The 16,892-nt window shown below is 41.9% G+C and overlaps 3 protein-coding genes across 3 annotated transcripts; 2 read left to right on the top strand and 1 right to left on the bottom strand.

The window, feature by feature from the left end:
- Positions 1-211: 211 nt before the first annotated feature.
- On the top strand, positions 212-4,937 carry LOC147481429 (F-box protein At1g30790-like). The gene is made up of 2 exons (XM_086577135.1): positions 212-1,393; positions 4,615-4,937. The coding sequence occupies exons 1-2, from the start codon at positions 270-272 to the stop codon at positions 4,706-4,708; spliced, it is 1,218 nt and encodes a 405-aa protein (XP_086433261.1). The 5' UTR covers positions 212-269; the 3' UTR covers positions 4,709-4,937.
- A 7,645-nt stretch (positions 4,938-12,582) lies between these two features.
- Positions 12,583-14,197, top strand: LOC147481430 (uncharacterized). The gene is made up of 2 exons (XM_086575767.1): positions 12,583-13,398; positions 13,471-14,197. The coding sequence occupies exons 1-2, from the start codon at positions 12,973-12,975 to the stop codon at positions 14,044-14,046; spliced, it is 1,002 nt and encodes a 333-aa protein (XP_086431893.1). The 5' UTR covers positions 12,583-12,972; the 3' UTR covers positions 14,047-14,197.
- A 1,325-nt stretch (positions 14,198-15,522) lies between these two features.
- Positions 15,523-16,374, bottom strand: LOC147481431 (uncharacterized). Its single transcript, XM_086578933.1, has one exon. It carries the CDS (start codon positions 16,372-16,374, stop codon positions 15,523-15,525), a length of 852 nt encoding a protein of 283 aa, XP_086435059.1.
- Positions 16,375-16,892: the final 518 nt, after the last annotated feature.

Below are 16,892 nucleotides of genomic sequence, written 5' to 3' on the forward strand. Positions count from 1 at the left end.
TTATTTGGCACACAAGACTCTCCTCTCTCCTGGTATTAGTAGATACCTTGAACAAGGAACTCTCCTCTATGTTGTAAATACTAATTCGATGGTACTGTGACAAAATGGGCCTTATTAGTGAGACCCAAGATTAATTTGGGCTTATTAACCACCAACTTCGATAGTTGACTTGGTTGAATAATGAAGATTAGTTATAAACCCAAATCCACATAAAATTCCGTGAAACCATCTATATTATATTAGGCATTTAGGCCTCTCCTCAAAATGGAATGAAACGTCTCAAATTGGGAAAGAAACGAAGAAGACTTTACAATTTCTCAATGGCCAAATCAACCGACGAAGACCAAGAAAAACAAGAAGACATGAAAATCAAGAAACCCATAACCCCACATCTAAGCGATGACGTCATGATTAAAATCCTTACAAGATTACGAGCAAAAGAATTGAATCAAATAAGGTACGTCTGCAAGCAATGGAATAACATAATTCGTGACCCTTATTTTATTAAACAACACAGCCTTAATTCTGAGTATGGTGTAATTGTACAAATAAGTCCCGGGGACGATGTACGTTTTATTAATATGAAAGGTGGTAATATTTATGAATATAATATTGATACTATTCTCAAAGGTGGAATTGTTGCTACTTGTGATGGTTTAGTACTATTGCAATTGGATGGGTTATGGAGCTTGAAATTTTATATTATTAATCTGACTACACGTGAGAATTTGGAGCTTCCTTTATGTAGTGAGAGACCTGGGAGAGAGAGTTATGCCATTGATTATATTCCGTCTAGGAATGAATATAAGGTTGCGCGATTACTTGGAGGAGAGGAAGGAGATTCGAAATGGGATCTTGCGTGTGAAGTACTTATAGTAAATGGTTGTGATAAATTACAATGGAAGTCAATTGATGCCCCTGATGTTGATATGACAAAATGTTTTGGGTATAGGCCCATTTCGGTTAATGGGGTTGTTTATTGGGTTGAGTATCCTCGTCATATGGTTCTTTGTTTGGATCTTAGTGATGACAAGTTTCATCAAACACCTCTTCCGAAGATTAGTTTGTCAAAGGGAGGATTTATTGGAATGGGGAATTATTTGTCTTTTCTTAAATATACAGCGCCAGAGGACCTTGATGTATGGGTTTTGAAGGACTTTTGCAAAGGAGAGTGGGTGAAGCAGCAGACCATTTCTGTGCGCAGTAAGATCATTGAGTGTATGCCCATTTGCAGTTTTGAAAATGGTGATGTGATTGTGTTCCGTAAGAGGAAAACGTTGTGGGCTTACAATGCCAAACTACAAATGTGGACCAAGTTGGGAAATGCTGAGCGAATCTACTTCTGGGGATCTCATATGAGTAGCATTGTCTTTCCAAAAGCTCAGTGTACAAGGTCAGTGATGTAATTACTACTGGTACAACTCTTCTTTCTGTTTTCAAATAATTACATATGAACACTAGCAATTACCTACCTTCGTCGGTGTTCCACATAATAATTTGACGAGTACAGATTTCTTCTCACATTGCTTGTGCTTTCTGGAAATGTATCTTTAATTATTGCTTTGGTTAACAAGTATCACTTATGAATTTTTTTCTTAATTAGTTGTATTACAAATCTTTTTTTTTATATGGTAAACAAATAAGTTAGAGGTCGGTAATGAACTGTTGATTATGGATACTTAGGAGTAAGGACATTTAAAGGTACTGTAAGGTATCCTTTATCTTATTTTAAAAAAATAGTATAGTAGATTTATTACTTACAAATTATACACAAACGAACGAGAGGGAAAGAAAAACAAAAGGTAATTTTTTTTTTGGTGAACTCAAAGCAGCAGAAAGAAAAATCTGGTCTAGAAGGGAAGAAGGACAAGCATATAGTTTTCCCTATTTGCTGTCCAAAACTAAGACAAGAGACATCTATGAAAGCTTATGTCTTGTCTTTTTGCCCTTAGTTATGATGCACACTCGCTTCTCACAACAACTTTAACGCTTAGGACCCAAGTATCAAGGCAATTGTTGAGGCAACACTTTTATACAAGTTCATGCAGACATTTCAGGCTGAGGGCTCCAAAATTAGCAACACCTATGCAAAGGGGAAAATATCTTCTCAACGAGGAAGGAGGAGGTAGTTATTCCAAGGTTAATTTAGAAGATCTTCTTAGAGAAGAATTCTACTAGGGAGAGCCATTACTATAATTTGCTCAAACCAAAACATGAGATTTAATGACCTGTACAGGCAACAAGAGTAAACAACCAATCTGTCGAGATATTATGAAAGCCCCTAGATTCCTATTAAGTATTAATAGAACCATACGCTTTAAGGCTAAGTCCAATGGTTTGGTGCGCCATCACACCATAGCAGAATAGCACAATGCATAGAATTAGCGGGATAGCGTACCTAGGCCCAAATAAGAAAAATCAAAGGAAATTGGTGGATGCCACCACTAGTGAAAAAATCCAAAGCAAATTTGTAGCCGCCATTGATATAGGTGTGTGTCAAATGGTTTTGATTTTCCCTCCCCATTTTGCCCCTTTCTTCAACTCTCTCTCTCTACCACCTAAACCAAAATGTAAAAGACTATGGATAGAAAGGTATTTAGAAAAACTAAATTCTTGAAAATGAATTTGGTCAATTCTGTAGGGACACATTTCCAAGCCACTATTGTGAGTGGCGTGTGGGAAATGTTTTTTCAAATTATGTCCGCCACTCCTACTGGGGTGTGGGTGGATTTCTTCTACCTGCTATTCCTTTTGGTGTGCAGAACATACGCCATCTCGCTAAAACTGATGGTATAAATAGCTAAAAAAAATAGCAATAGCGTTGGTGGGTTAGTGTTTTGACGAACCATGGGATTATAATTTGCATCATATTTGCTGGGATGTGGGATGGCGCACCATTGGACTTAGCCTAAAAGAATGATCAGTTGATCACCTATGTTATTGGCCGCTTATATTTCTAGCGTTGGATTCCTCCCCCCTCCCCCCCCAATGGGAGCAGAGGGAATATGTCTTTTGGATCCCTTCCAAGAAAGGAAACAGTTTCCATGTGAGTTCCATGGAATCCATATTAGAGATGATTAAAACCAAAGGCTTAATTGGTTTTTCTGTCTTGGAGGTTCTCTTAACCAAAGAAATTGGAAAACTCAAATTTCTGCATTTTTAAATTGGCACAAAAGTTATGATTGTACATTCAACATTTTTGGAAGAAATTTCGGTAGCAGGGTCCGATAACAAGAGAACTACAGCCCTACTAAAGTTCATTGATAGCCAGAAAATTTTAGTTTAACTTTTGTGCAGGGTTACCAAGGACAATTAATGTGCTATATCTGCTCCCAATCCTGATATGGAGTTAGAAGTCTCTCATGGAAGTATGGAGGTCCCATTTTGGGAATTTGTAGAACTTTTATTCAAGAGACTACTTTTATTCAACAACTAAACTAGCTATAGTCTTAGATCACAGAATTATCGTGTAGTCTCCCAAAGAGCCTGTAAATTGCCAGGCATGTAAAATTGACAACAAAATTCAGTTTCTATTCTCAAATTTTTTGTCATTCTTTTGTTTGTGTGTGACTGTAGGGGTGTTTGGGCGGGGGCACGAGGGGCTAATATATAAACTTTATGTTTATGATATTGAGTTTTCACTATAAATTCATAACTTCATTGCTTTACTGTCATGCAAAAGGTTCTGCGTTCATAAATTTGTAGTCATGTAAACAGATTTTTAAAAAGCCAGCTTGAGGAGCATCTGTCTTCTAGGACATACATTTCACACTCTATAAACAAATTGTTTGATATATTTTGTGCTCTGGGTTTTTCCACATTTGGATAAGCAGACTACAGTTGGTGATCAATTATAAAATATTATTTTAGTTATTTTTTTAAAATTTAATATTTGACTCAGTGTTTTCATTTCTACTGTAGAACTGTTTTGTAAACTTGGTCTGCATTCAGAATAGTTGATGTTTACAGAAATCTGTATTAGGAGAAAAAATTGGGTTGTGTTTCCAATTATTCTATGAAGACATATTTTGTACAATATGAACTGACAATTGGTTTCTGTCTTCAGCCCAATTCTATGCAATGTTTATTTACATCTTCAATACATTTTGTTCTAGGTTAGACAATGACTTTTGATTAGAGTTCTCAATAAATTAAAGTAAGTAATGTCGTCTCGAGGAAAGCCTATCGTAATTGATTTGAGCTTGAAACTTTTAAATTTTGGTTCTTATATAAGCCTAGTGCAGCACATGCAAACGCCTATGCGTGTGCTTCTGACACATACTTCACGTACAGATTAAAAAAAAAACAGAAAAAGTAGAATACAATTCATGGTTGTCGAGTTTGTGGGTATCTTTCTTTTTTTTATCTAGGAAAGCCTAATTAGATTACTAGATGGGAATATTCAAGAATAATCAAGATAAAGTTTATATCAGAGTTGGATGGTGTTGTAGAAGTTCTTTTAGTTTTAGCACAAGAACTAGGAACACAGTATTGTACATCACACCCTTTACCAACTTCTTGTACTTAAATACAGATTTTGCTCATTGGGAAAAAAAAAGGATAATTTTGTTGTTTTGTATATTGGAACCTGAATCTTTGTCCTCTTATATGAAGTCACGTAGAGGAGCTACAGCAGCAAGATTTATCGGAGCTTGTAGAAAGCTACCTTTATAAAAGGTTTAAGGCGCAATTTTGGCTCCAAATTTAAGGTGTGTAGTGAGTCGGTGACAATAAAGAGGCTGGATTGCAGTTTGCTGCATAGTAAATCGGATCAAAGCTATGTTCAATTGTAGTGCTTTTATAAGAGATAAAGAAGAGACCCGTGTTGGTGATGGTCCCTTAAAAGTATGCTGGTATTGGGCCTTCCTCTTTGTGGTTATTTATTATTTATTGTTACGATATTTTTATTTTTATTTTTATTTTTATTTTCATTTTCATGAGCCTTCCCCCATTAAAACATCTAGGTATCCAGTTAAAGGTAAAATTAGGAGAGAGTTCAAGACTACCTAAAATAAAAGCATCTATATATACTATATACTAGCTGGCTCGGAAAGGTTAGAGACTGAATGTACAGCACTCTGTTATCTCCTTCATTGCATACTTTTGTAACTCCATTATCCTAGCCAGAATTGCCGCTTCTTCAGCTGCCACAAGCTTTTAGCTTCATCTGCATTTCCTCCTCTGAATTGATAAATGCATTCTTGTCCCCATGTATTAAGTTAGAATTCTCATGTTGCATCTCTTAGGCTTTCTTGCATCTTTCCCATTCATTTGTTAGCTGAGCACTCCTGTCTATTTGGCCAGCTTGCATCAAACTTCAAAGTTCAAACGTGACAAGGTTCTCCTGCGTTTCCACAGTATTCACAAAGTAATATGTAAGCATATGAGCCTAGATAGCTAATATGGTTATCATCATTAGCCGCCTAGGTAAATATATTATATATCCAATCAGTTTCTGACGTTTCAGTCAGTATGCTATACCATATATAGTGCTAATGTATGGTCACCGTGAAGAAAAAGACAAGAAGAGAAAAAACTACGACCATCCAACATCTCGTAATCGACATTATGGCCGAAACTCTTCTAGGAGTTCCAGCTAAATCACTCATAAGTTGAGGTACATCAGCAAGCAAAGGTTTAACATGATATCTGATCCATTTTTCATTAGCCTTCGTTCTGAATATGGTTTAATGTTTTTGCTAATTAATTGGTAATTTTGATTATAACTGGAAAAATGTACAAAGAGGTAGAAACAAAAAGGAAAATAAAAATGAAGACTAAACCGTTTATATTTTAGGTCCTTGGAATGGATTTCCAGGAGCTACGACACTTAAAAACTACTAAACTTGTCTGTAGTAGGTGGCTGATGCGTCTTCAATTCGCGTTAGGGAGAGTGGTTTGTCATGCCACCAAGTTTTAGTCCCTGTTGCCAATATGCATCCTTGTCGAGCACTTGTCTCCGCTGATAAATTAATCTCCTTCTAAGTATGAGTGATGTTCAAGCATTCCACTTTACTCTTTGTTTTGTGTCATGCACTTTTGATTCTCTAGTGGACTTTATCCAACTGAAAAGCATTAATTGCCACTTTTGATTGGATTCAACCCATATATTCTTCCAACCTATACTGGTGGCTTGTGCAACTCCCTCAAGAATAGCTTGGTAGTTAGCATTATGGGTTGTATCCACACCCATTCCTCCAGCTCCAACACCGTGAGACAAATCCCCATTCTGTAACGCCAAGACTACCTTCTTGTGGTTCCAACTGCACTAACATTTGACACTCCAATGGGTGGTAGAAGCCAATAAACTCTAAAGTCAAAAGAATTGATGGGTGCTGACTTTGAAGTAGGTTCTTCATTTTTTTTCTTTTCCTGCAAAATTGATGCCTTTTCGAATTTCTTGACAAACATATGGGAAGTTAGGTTTCCTCTCTTCATAAATCATCTTGTTCCTATTTCTCCAAATAGCCACGCACTAGACACGAGATAGATACTGCTCCCCCAAGAGCCATAACTTGCGGATCAAGGTTAGCCCCAACCTCTACAAGCTTAGTGTGACTACTTGGAATCTATTGCTTCGCAAATGTGTTTGTAGCATAATTCCAACACTGCCTAGCAAAGCCACACTCATAGAAAGTGTGTGACTGCATCTTCATTCGTGCTTTCCTTACATGTTATACATCTTGAGGCCATTTTGAATTTCATGCTTTGCATCCTATCATTAGTATTAACTGCACCCGACAATATCCATCCAATTGTCGTGGTTCTTGGATTTGATTCCCAAAGAAAACTTGCCTGCAGCCCAGTAAGGCTTATCTCCTTTACTTCTTATTTCCTTGTGAGCTGAAGCAACTGAGATGTTTCCGAGTTGGTGTGTGCATCCAAACTAACTCATCCTCACTTTCTTCATTGGGTTGTTGCAAGTTGTGAGATCTCAATTCCAAGTATATCCAAGATATCAGTGGGATGGGAGAAAGTTCCATCTATATACTCAATGCAGGCACTCAAAGTGGCACTATACTCTTGCCAAAAGCTTGTTTCCATTGGCAAAAACTCCATGATAACTATAGTACCAATCCAATTGTCCCTCCAAATGTTAATGCTTCTCCCATTTCCAATTACCCAACTCAATGTACCTTCATGGCCCATTTAATGCGCCATACAATTGAAGTCATGCGTGTAACCCAAGTTCCACTTCTTTTCTTATATTTACATTGCATAAATGTTGATGAATTGTTATTCTTTTTTAACATAGCCCAGCTCTTCTTAGCATAGAAAGGTTGATGTCATTCAGTCAGCGAATGCCAATTCCTCCCTCATCTTTAGGCCTGCATGTTCTCCTCCATGACGTAGTGACTACCTTCTTGCAAGAAGGATTGCCTGACTATACAAAGTTTCGTATAATATGCTCACATTCCTTTATGACTGAGGCAGGCCATTTATAGATAGCCATGTTGTGAAGTGGCATACTATTCAGCACATGTTTTGCAAGTAGAACTCTCCCTTGAAGTGATAACAAGTTGTCATCCTAGCTGGAAGCTTTAAGTTTGATTTTGTCCACCATGGGTGCTAATGTGGCCCTTGTGACTCTTCCTGTTATCAAAGAGACTCCAAGATAAGTTTCTGGAAGTACACCAATTGTGATTCCAAAGAGTTCTTGTATTGTATTCCTCCTTTCTTTAGTCATAGGGCTAAGAAAGATCTTGCACTTGTCCTTATTGATATATTGACCTGCAACCAAGGAACAAAATATCGCCGATATATCCGATATATCGCTGATATATATCATTTTTATGGTACACCGACATCAATATATCTGATATATATCCACCGAATATTGAATCCTTTTTTTCCGATATATATCAAAATTTCCAATATGACGATATATATCGACCGATATATACGATATATCCAATATAAATTGTTGACTTTGACAGATATTGTTGACTTTGACCAAATATTGTTGACTTTGACTGATATATTGTCGATATTTCCGATATAATAGACAATATTTCCGATATATCGACATGCAAAACAAAATTTTGACTGGTCACAAAAAAATTGGATATATTGGATATATATCGGTTTTTGGGTACATCGATATATTCACCGAATTCGATATTTTGATCCTTGCTTGCAACAACTTTATATCTATCCAATACACTCACGACATTCGTGATGTATCTTTTGTTAGCATTACGAAAAATAAATATATCATCTGGAAACATAAGATGAGTAGGACTAGAGTAGCTAGATTGTATGATCATTTGTTTTATGCATTTTTTTTATGACCATAGTTTCAATACATTTACTAAGACAATCCCCAACAAAAGCGAAAAGTAAAGGTGAGAGAGGGTCGCCTTGTCTCAAACCTCTCCCAGCTTCTCAGCTATAAAGAAACCTCTTGGACCTCTATTGAGCATACAAAGATTTATGCCCAAACACATAAATTGACTAATAATTTCGGTTTTAGGCAGGGTTGACTAATAATTATGGTTTTAGGACAAAAACAGGCTGACATCAGCATCTATCATTAATAATTTCGCTATAACGATATTTTTGGGCTGACGTCAGCAAATTATTTTTTATTAATACCAATTATGACCTTCTCTGATATATATGCAAACACCATTATGCATGTATGATATGCACTGCATGTGAATATCAACATGCACACACCATTATGCATGTGTATAATACACATGCAAACATCATTATGCATGTGTACGTATATATGTGTATAACACACATGCAAACACTACTATGCATGTGTATACCACACATGCACACACTATTATGCATGTGTGTAACAAACATGTAAGCACTACTACCATACATGCACACACCATTATGCATGTGTCCAACAAACATGCAAACACCACTATGCATGTATGATATGCACTGCATGTGTCCAACAAACATATTAGTTTTGGTGCTCAGGCATTATTGCAGTTATTTTGTTGTTGATTGTCATCACTTTCTTCACCATCATGGTCTTCTTCTTCATGCTCATAATCAGTTTCATAATTCATAACTTATCTTGACGTGTCATCATTATTCAAAATACTATGTGCATGCCAATAATCATCATTCGGAGCACAGTTCAACTCTGTACAGTGAGTTGTTTTTCTACTATTATAGCAACATCGTAGGCTCGGATCTATGTCTTCTTCATTTTGTTCTCTAGAAACTTTGGGTTTCAACTTCCTCTGACGATATGTCTACACCAACAAACAATAATACGATACAAATGATTGAAAACTTCTCAAAAATTAATAAATTTTTTTAATGTAATAACCCTAAAAAATTCGTGATACTTCATTCGCTAATTTTACGCAAATACAACACACATGCAAATAAATTTATGCATGTGTGTTAGAACATGCAACCAACTTTATGCATGTAAATTCGTTGCTCAAATTAGTTGTAAATAAAAGTAAAAATTGAATAACAACATGCCAATTACATACATATTTACATACAATAAAAATGTAAATAAGATAAATCACAAAAGCTAGGGTTTTACCTTTAATGGTAATTCATCTTTTTCATTGTATGCATTTTTATTTCTTCCCAACTCTTCATCACTATGTTGATCCGAACTTCTCATTCTCAAATTGTTAGAAATTAGGGCTTTCAAATTTCTTAAATTAACAAAGGTAGATGGTGAGATGAGGTACGATTGTAATAAGAATCTACAATACTAACAATGGTGGCTTATGAGCTTTCATTCGCTGAAGAAGAAATAAAAGAGTTTGTAACTGTTTCAAAAGAATTGGGTTTAAAACAGAAGGGGTTCAAAAGAGAAAGACAATACCGTTCAAAAGATTTGGGTTCAAAAGCAAAAAAGGGTAATACCGTTTTTGCAACCGGTTTGTCAGGCATAATTATTTGCGAAACCAAACTAGAAGCGAAATTAAAACGCAATTTTGTCCTACGGCCCGTTTTCTATTGAGCATAATAGAGACTGAGTTGTTTGGAAGTGCCCTTTGAATCCAATTAATTCAAGAACTATATATTGAAGCCAAATTGCTTCAGCACAGACCATAAGAATCTCCAGTCAAGAGTGTCGAACGTCATATCTTTTAGTCTTAAGCTCTTTAATAAGTTATGATGCTAGGCCTATAGCTTCATGAGAGTTTTTATTGGCAATGAAGCCATATTGTTCTTTAGAAATGACTCTTGAGGCAATAGGGGCTAGTCTTGCTACAAGAACTTTAGTAATAACTTTATTGGCAAAATTAGACAGGCAAATAGGTTTGTACCTCCTGAGAGAAGAAGCATCTCTCTCCTTTGGAATGAGCACCAGAAAAACTAGCATTGAAGCTAGACGGAATTCTGGCTCGATCTTAACTTGTGAAGAAGTAATTCACCACCTTAACAAGATCGGATCCTACAATGCTCCAGCAAGTTTAATAAAAGTGTACATTAAATCTATCGGGACCTGGGGCACTGTCAGGGTTCAAGGGTTCAATGCAAATGCCGCCATCTTAATGTCCTCTAGAGATGAAAATCTAGCAAGTGTGAGATTTCCAGCTGCTGTTATCTGCATTTTTATTCCTTTGTGCATTACTAATATAACTTGTAGGAATTTTTTGTGAAACCATCATGGAGAAGATGCTTCTGTTTATTTGTGCAAGTGGGAGAAGATTCCTAAGGCTGAAAGTGGTTTAGAGTTTAGAGACTCATCTTTTTCGACCTTGCTCATTTGGAGGCTATTCTTGAATGTCCATTTGGAGTAGAGGGCTTTCCTAATCCTAAATGTAATGTCTCCTTTATCGATGTGTAGAAGTATATGTCGAATGCATGTTTTGTGATGGAGTGAGTATTCGTGATGCATGTTTGTCGTACGTAATGGGGAGCACATACTAAAAGAACTGAAAACTCGTGCAGAGGTGTAAAAGCCTTGAATCTCTGCACAAGACAACGTTGCATGTATTTATTTCTTAGTACTTAATTTTATTTCTTCAAATCTATATTTTATTATATCTCAAAAGTAAATTGTTATAACTCAAATGATATCTGCAAACACTCTTCACTCACTCTCCCTCTAGGCAGTATCACCCCTCTCTTTTTTCCTCTCCTCTTCCGCCCTCCTTCTCCTTTCATTCTCTCTCCCATCTCTTCTCTTTTATATCCCCTCCATCTCTCATCTCAACCCTCCACCTGTCCCTCTATCTCGCGGTCCCCTCCCCTCCAAGTGTAGGGTTTCCGTACCGCGACCACGTGCTGTCATCATGATCAGGTGCTGCGCGGCCTTGCGTGTTATGTTAAGTCCGGCCCCTTTTCCCCGTGATATTATGGGATGGCATCATGCCACTACAGATGCCCCCTCTCGAGTCCGCGATGATATCTCAATCGGGGAGTCGAGAGTCCGCAACCTTCCTCCTTCCGACCGTGGTCTTCCCTCTTCCCCTCACAGCTGGGTTCACGAGTGTCCATGCAATTTTCACTTCTGCCCCCTCGTTTCTTGTGCCTCCACGTGTCTTTTGCTGGCTGGCTCTTTTCGGTGTCTCCTCGATTTCAGCACCCCTGCAGTTACCCTTTTTCCCCCACCTCTTATAAAAAGCCCGCTCGATTTCTTTTCTCTCTCTCACTCGCCTTTCCTTTGCCTTTCAGTTCCCCCACTCCCTCTTCCTCCACCTTTCTTCTGTCTTGTAGCTCCGGTCGCTCGCTCGGTCGTCTTCTCTGGGTTCCTTGGCTGACATTCTTGCTCCGGTTGCTCTCTCTTTTCTTCAGGTTGGTCTCCTTTTCTCTCTAGTTCCCTTTAATTGCTATATTTCGCATTTCTCCTTTGTATTTGGAACTGTTCATCTCCACTTCCTTTTCTGCCTTGTTGTGGCTATGCGTCTTCCACCCTGTCCCCGATGTCTGTTTCTAGATCCGCCACCTCCTCCTCCTCCCTACACCGTAGCCTTGCCTCCCTCCCTGACTAGACCGAGGCCCCATCTACCTCCGGGCAAGCTTTTGCCCTTCCGCCGCCACCACCACGTAGCCGTAGACCTAATCTTGAGGCCGTTAAAGCGGCTTACGGGATACCCGCTGACGTCACCCTAGAGCACGTGCCTGACTTAACTTATTTCCCACACTTGGTTCCCCACAAGCCAGGGTGTCTTGTGGCCACGGTAGGACAGATTGTCGCCGGCCTTCGATTGCCCCTCACCCGTCTTGATGTCGAGGTGTGTAATCACTTCAACATCCCACCCTGCCAAGGTATCGGCAATTTCTGGAGGGTCATGTATGCCGCGAACCACTACAACCGCTCAGAAGTACCCAGGATAACGGTTCGCGACATGGCCGCTCATTTCTACCTCAAGAAGAGCACCAAGGAAGTCAGTGTGGGCTATCACTCCTTTTGCCTCCGCCCTAGAAAACAACACTTTATCCTCCGCATCACCTCCTCAGACAAATTGTGGCACCACTACCCTCTTTATATCTCAGGAAATTTCCTCTCCGCGGATCTTCCACCTGAATTGAATCTCAATCACCTGGCTTTCCTCCCCAGTGGTGAGTCCCGTTCTATATCTACCCCCATTGAAGTAGATCTTTTGGTTTCTCATCTGACTTGTCGTTTATTTATTTCAGGTTGGCGACCCGACTCAAAGTCGCGGCCCTACGACAACATCTTTTCCACGACCTTCCGTGAGGATTCGCGGATCCGGGCGCGGCTTTCGCCATGATATTTGGGATTGACCCTGCCACCGCTACTCCCCTACTATCCGATCCTGAACTGGCATCCATAGGAAAATATAGCGCCCCATTTTTCCGTCCTCCTCCCCCTAAAGAAAGAAAGCCCCGTGTCACTCCCCCTCCCAAGAAAAAACGCCGTACGCCAACTCCCCACTCCGCCCTCAACCTGTTCGCCATACCACTCATCACTCCGCAGCCCCTACTCCATACCGCTCCCTAGAAACTTGGGAAGACCAATACTCCACATCTCATTCCCCCTCCACCACTTCTCCCCCTTCAAATATGGGCGCTAACAAACGTAAACTCTTCGACAGTGACTCAGATGAGGATGTTGTTGCCATTGCCCCAGCATCCACCGCTGCTCATTCTTCTCCTTCCCCAGCCTCCAAACGTCCACGGCCCTCCGTTCCTGGAGAAGGCCCCCCATCTAAGGCCGCGTCCCAACCTACCGCGCCTCCTCCAGTGGGACAGCGGCCTGGGAAGGAGGTGGCGCCCCGAACTGACAAGGAGGCCGATGAACCCATTCCTCCCTTTTGCCCTGCCTTCAAGCTCCGGAACCGCACTCTAAATATCAAGGACTCTGCTTTGAAAAACCCGGCAGTGGCTTCTTCCCTGTTCTATGGGTCTCACCTCCCCGAAGACATGGCATACGCCGAAGGTGGTTCCTTTGAGTCTCACCGGACTTCCTTCTACTCAGGCTGGGAGAAGGTACCCTTCTCTTTGCATTTGATATCTTTCTTCTCTCTCTCTGAATATTCTAACTTTTGCTCCCTTCTTCAGATGAGTCTGGATATCTCCTTCATGATCCGCGGCCTGTTTGGTGCCAGGGCGCGGATTGATGAACTTGATAAGGAGGTGGCCCATCTCGAAGAGAAGAGTGCGGCCGCGGACCTAAACAAGCTCAAGGCCCAAGATGAGCTCAGGACCGCAGAGGCCGCCCACTTGGCTTATATGGACAAGGTCAATGACCGCCTGAGCAACCAGCGCGAGACCCTTCAAGAGAAGCATGCTGCCGCTCTGGACTCCCTTTCTCAGAAGCACCAAGAAGCTGTTGCGGCACTCCAAACGCAGCATGAGGCCGACATGAGCGAGCTCCGGGACATCTATCGGGCCCAAGCCGAGAAGAGGGTGGCTAAGAAGATCAAGGAGGAAATTGATCGGCTTACCAAAGAAGGCCGCCTCCTTCTTGAAGCTTCTGCCGCTGCTCCAATATCTGAAATCACTGTGCCCATGCAGGAGTCTATTTCTGAAGGGAGAGAGGCCACTGATCTGGTCGCCGAGGCTATAGACATGGCTGCGGATGTAGTTATAGAAGAAGCCGCCGCTTCGGTGATCCTCGAAAGCACTGTGTCTTGAAAATAGCTTGTTTACGCCCTGGCTAGGCTTCTTTTGATGCTCCTTTGTCATACTCTTTATGCTACTTTTTACTGTATTTTCACCCCCACCAGTTGGGATGTTCATATTATGTTTGCCCCCTTTTATTTTTATATCTGATTGTTTCTGTCAACCCTCTTACTCGTGTATTTGATCCATCAATGACTGGCATCTATTAGTGTATTCACCAACGTCGGTTGGGAATGTTTGATTTGCCTGCCCCACGTCTAGATCGGGACTCCGCTACTCTCTCTATTTCCGGCAGGCTCTCTGCCCGCGGCGCGCGGAAGCCTCTTCGCTCCCGTTTGCCCCTATCTCCCATGGGTCCGGGGCAACTCCTCTCACCCCGCCTTGAGAGACCTCATCTTAGTCGCGGCAACTCCTTTTTGCCCCCCTAAGGTTTGGACCTCTCGTCCTTGGGGGGCTCATCCCCCCCCCTTCCCTTCACTCTGAGGGGCAATGAAAACTCAAACAATAATATTCACCTCAAAAGTGCTACGGTTTTATATATGTACAAATAGCTCATGCAGTTTTCAGTTTCTCTCATTACATTTACTCGTGAAATATTTTCAAAGAACCTTACATTCCACGCCTATCCACCGTTCCTCCAAGGTTTGTAACTTGTAGGTGCCGGTTCCCCCCCCTCCACCACCACGTAGGCCCCTCCCACGCCGCCCCAACTTTCCTCGCTTGCTTTTTGGTGCCGGGAGTCACTTCGCCAAACACCTTGTCTCCCACCTCAAATCTCCTCACTCTCGGCTTCTTGTCATATCGCTTTGCAGGCGGCGGTGATATTCCTCCAATTTGATGCGCTTGTGTCTCTCTTTTCCTCTGCTAGGTTCATGTCTCTAGCCAGAATGCCCCAGTTTGACCCATCCTCGACAGCCGCGGTCCTAGTGGTCGCCGCCACCATCTCTGTTGGTATCACGACCTCTACTCCATATGCCAATGCAAAAGGGGTTTCACCGGTGGATGTTCGTGGGGTTGTCCGATAGGCCCAAAGCACCCGATTTAGTTCATCGGCCCAGGATCCCTTCTTGCCCTCCAGCTTCCTCTTGAGATTGCTAAGTATGGTTTTGTTAGAGGACTCCGCCTGTCCGTTTCCCTCGGGGTTGTATGGGGCCGAGAATCCCTGTTTGATGTGATATGCTTGCAGAAAACACCTCACCTTTGAACCCGTGAACTGGGTTCCATTATCCGCGATGATAGAATAGGGCAAATGATATTTTCCCACAAGAACTTGATCACTTGCACCTCTTTCACCCATCAGAACGGTGCACGGCTTCAATCCACTTGGTAAAATAGTCAGTCGCGACCAATAAGAACCTCCTTTTACCGCGGGCCATGGGCAGCGGCCCCACTATGTCAAGGGCCCACATCGCGAATGGCCATGGGCTAGACACACTGTGCAGCGGCTCTGCTGGGGCCCATATCAACTGGGAAAATCTCTGACACTTCTCACATTTTTTGGAGAATTCCACAGCGTCTCTCTTCATGTGAGGCCGGTAACCCCGGTCGTAAGAACCGTGCATTGTTGTTCCGCCCCACCGAAAAATGGCTCCCACAATCCCCTTCATGTAGCTCCCTTAGCGCCTCTCGAGCCAGTCCCGGCCCCAAGCATTTCAACAAAGGTCCCTTGAAATTCCTCCTGTATAACTCTCCTCCCACTAATGTGTATCTCCGAGCGGTCTGTTCCAACCTTCGTCTCTCCCTGGGACCAATATTCTCCCCTCCTGTCAAGAACTGCTTGATAGGCAACATCCATCCTTCGGCGCTCTCTGTGGTATTCATTATTCCCGATGATTCCTCGGTGCTCGGTCTGTCCAGTCTTCTCACCTCTATAGACCTTTCTTCGGACCCTGGCATGGCTGCGGCCACATATGCCAGAGCATCAGCGTGACGGTTCTCCCCACGGTTCAAATGTACAAACCGAATCGCTGTGAACTTCGCCGCCCGACCCCGGAGGACCCCCAAATATCTTGCCATCCTGGGACATCGTGCCGCGAACCCACCATTCGCCTGGCACACGACTAAATTGGAGTCGGAGTACACAGTAAGTTCCTTCACCCCCAAGCCTTCTGCCATTCCCATGCCCGCAATTACCGCCTCATACTCTGCCTCGTTATTGGATGCCGCGAACCCTAATTTCATCGTCAGCTCTAGCCTGTTGTTGTCTGGCGTGACCAATACTACGCCAATTCCGCTGCCTGCATCCGTCGCTGACCCGTCGGTAAACACTCTCCAACCGTTACCTTCGTCCCATGGATCCGAGCTATCTCGCTCTTTTTCTCCCTCACTTTCCAAAACCATCTCCTCCCCAAGTAGGGTCCTTCATGGGAACTCCACCAAGAACTCAGCCGTGGCCCGAAGCTTTCTCTCGCTGCCCCTAACCTGGTATTGATCTCATATGCACTCAAAGATCATCGCCCATTTCAACATTCTCCCCGATTTCTCGCCTCGAGCCCGCTGCGGCAAGTTCGCGGACCACGATCACCGAGTGGGCTTTGAAATAGGGCTTTAGTTTCAGGGCAGAAAATATCAAGGCGGGGGTATTTCTCCACGCCGCTATATCTGGTTTCCGCGATCCAACATCGCCTTGCTCGAAAGTACACTAGTCTTTCTATTTTATCCACTATTCAACGAGGACCGAAGCCGATTATGTAATCTGCGGACCCCCCGTGATACGATACAACTTTTCTCCTCTTCCGGTCGCGACAACAAGGGCATCTCCCCAAATAACTTTTAAGCCCCCGAATGCCTATTCACACTCTGCCGCCCATGCAAAATCATGTTTTCCCTCGCCAGTGCATACATACCGCCTGCATTTG

Source organism: Coptis chinensis, chromosome 8, assembly GCF_015680905.1.
Source record: "Coptis chinensis isolate HL-2020 chromosome 8, ASM1568090v1, whole genome shotgun sequence".
Taxonomy (NCBI): Eukaryota; Viridiplantae; Streptophyta; class Magnoliopsida; order Ranunculales; family Ranunculaceae; genus Coptis; species Coptis chinensis.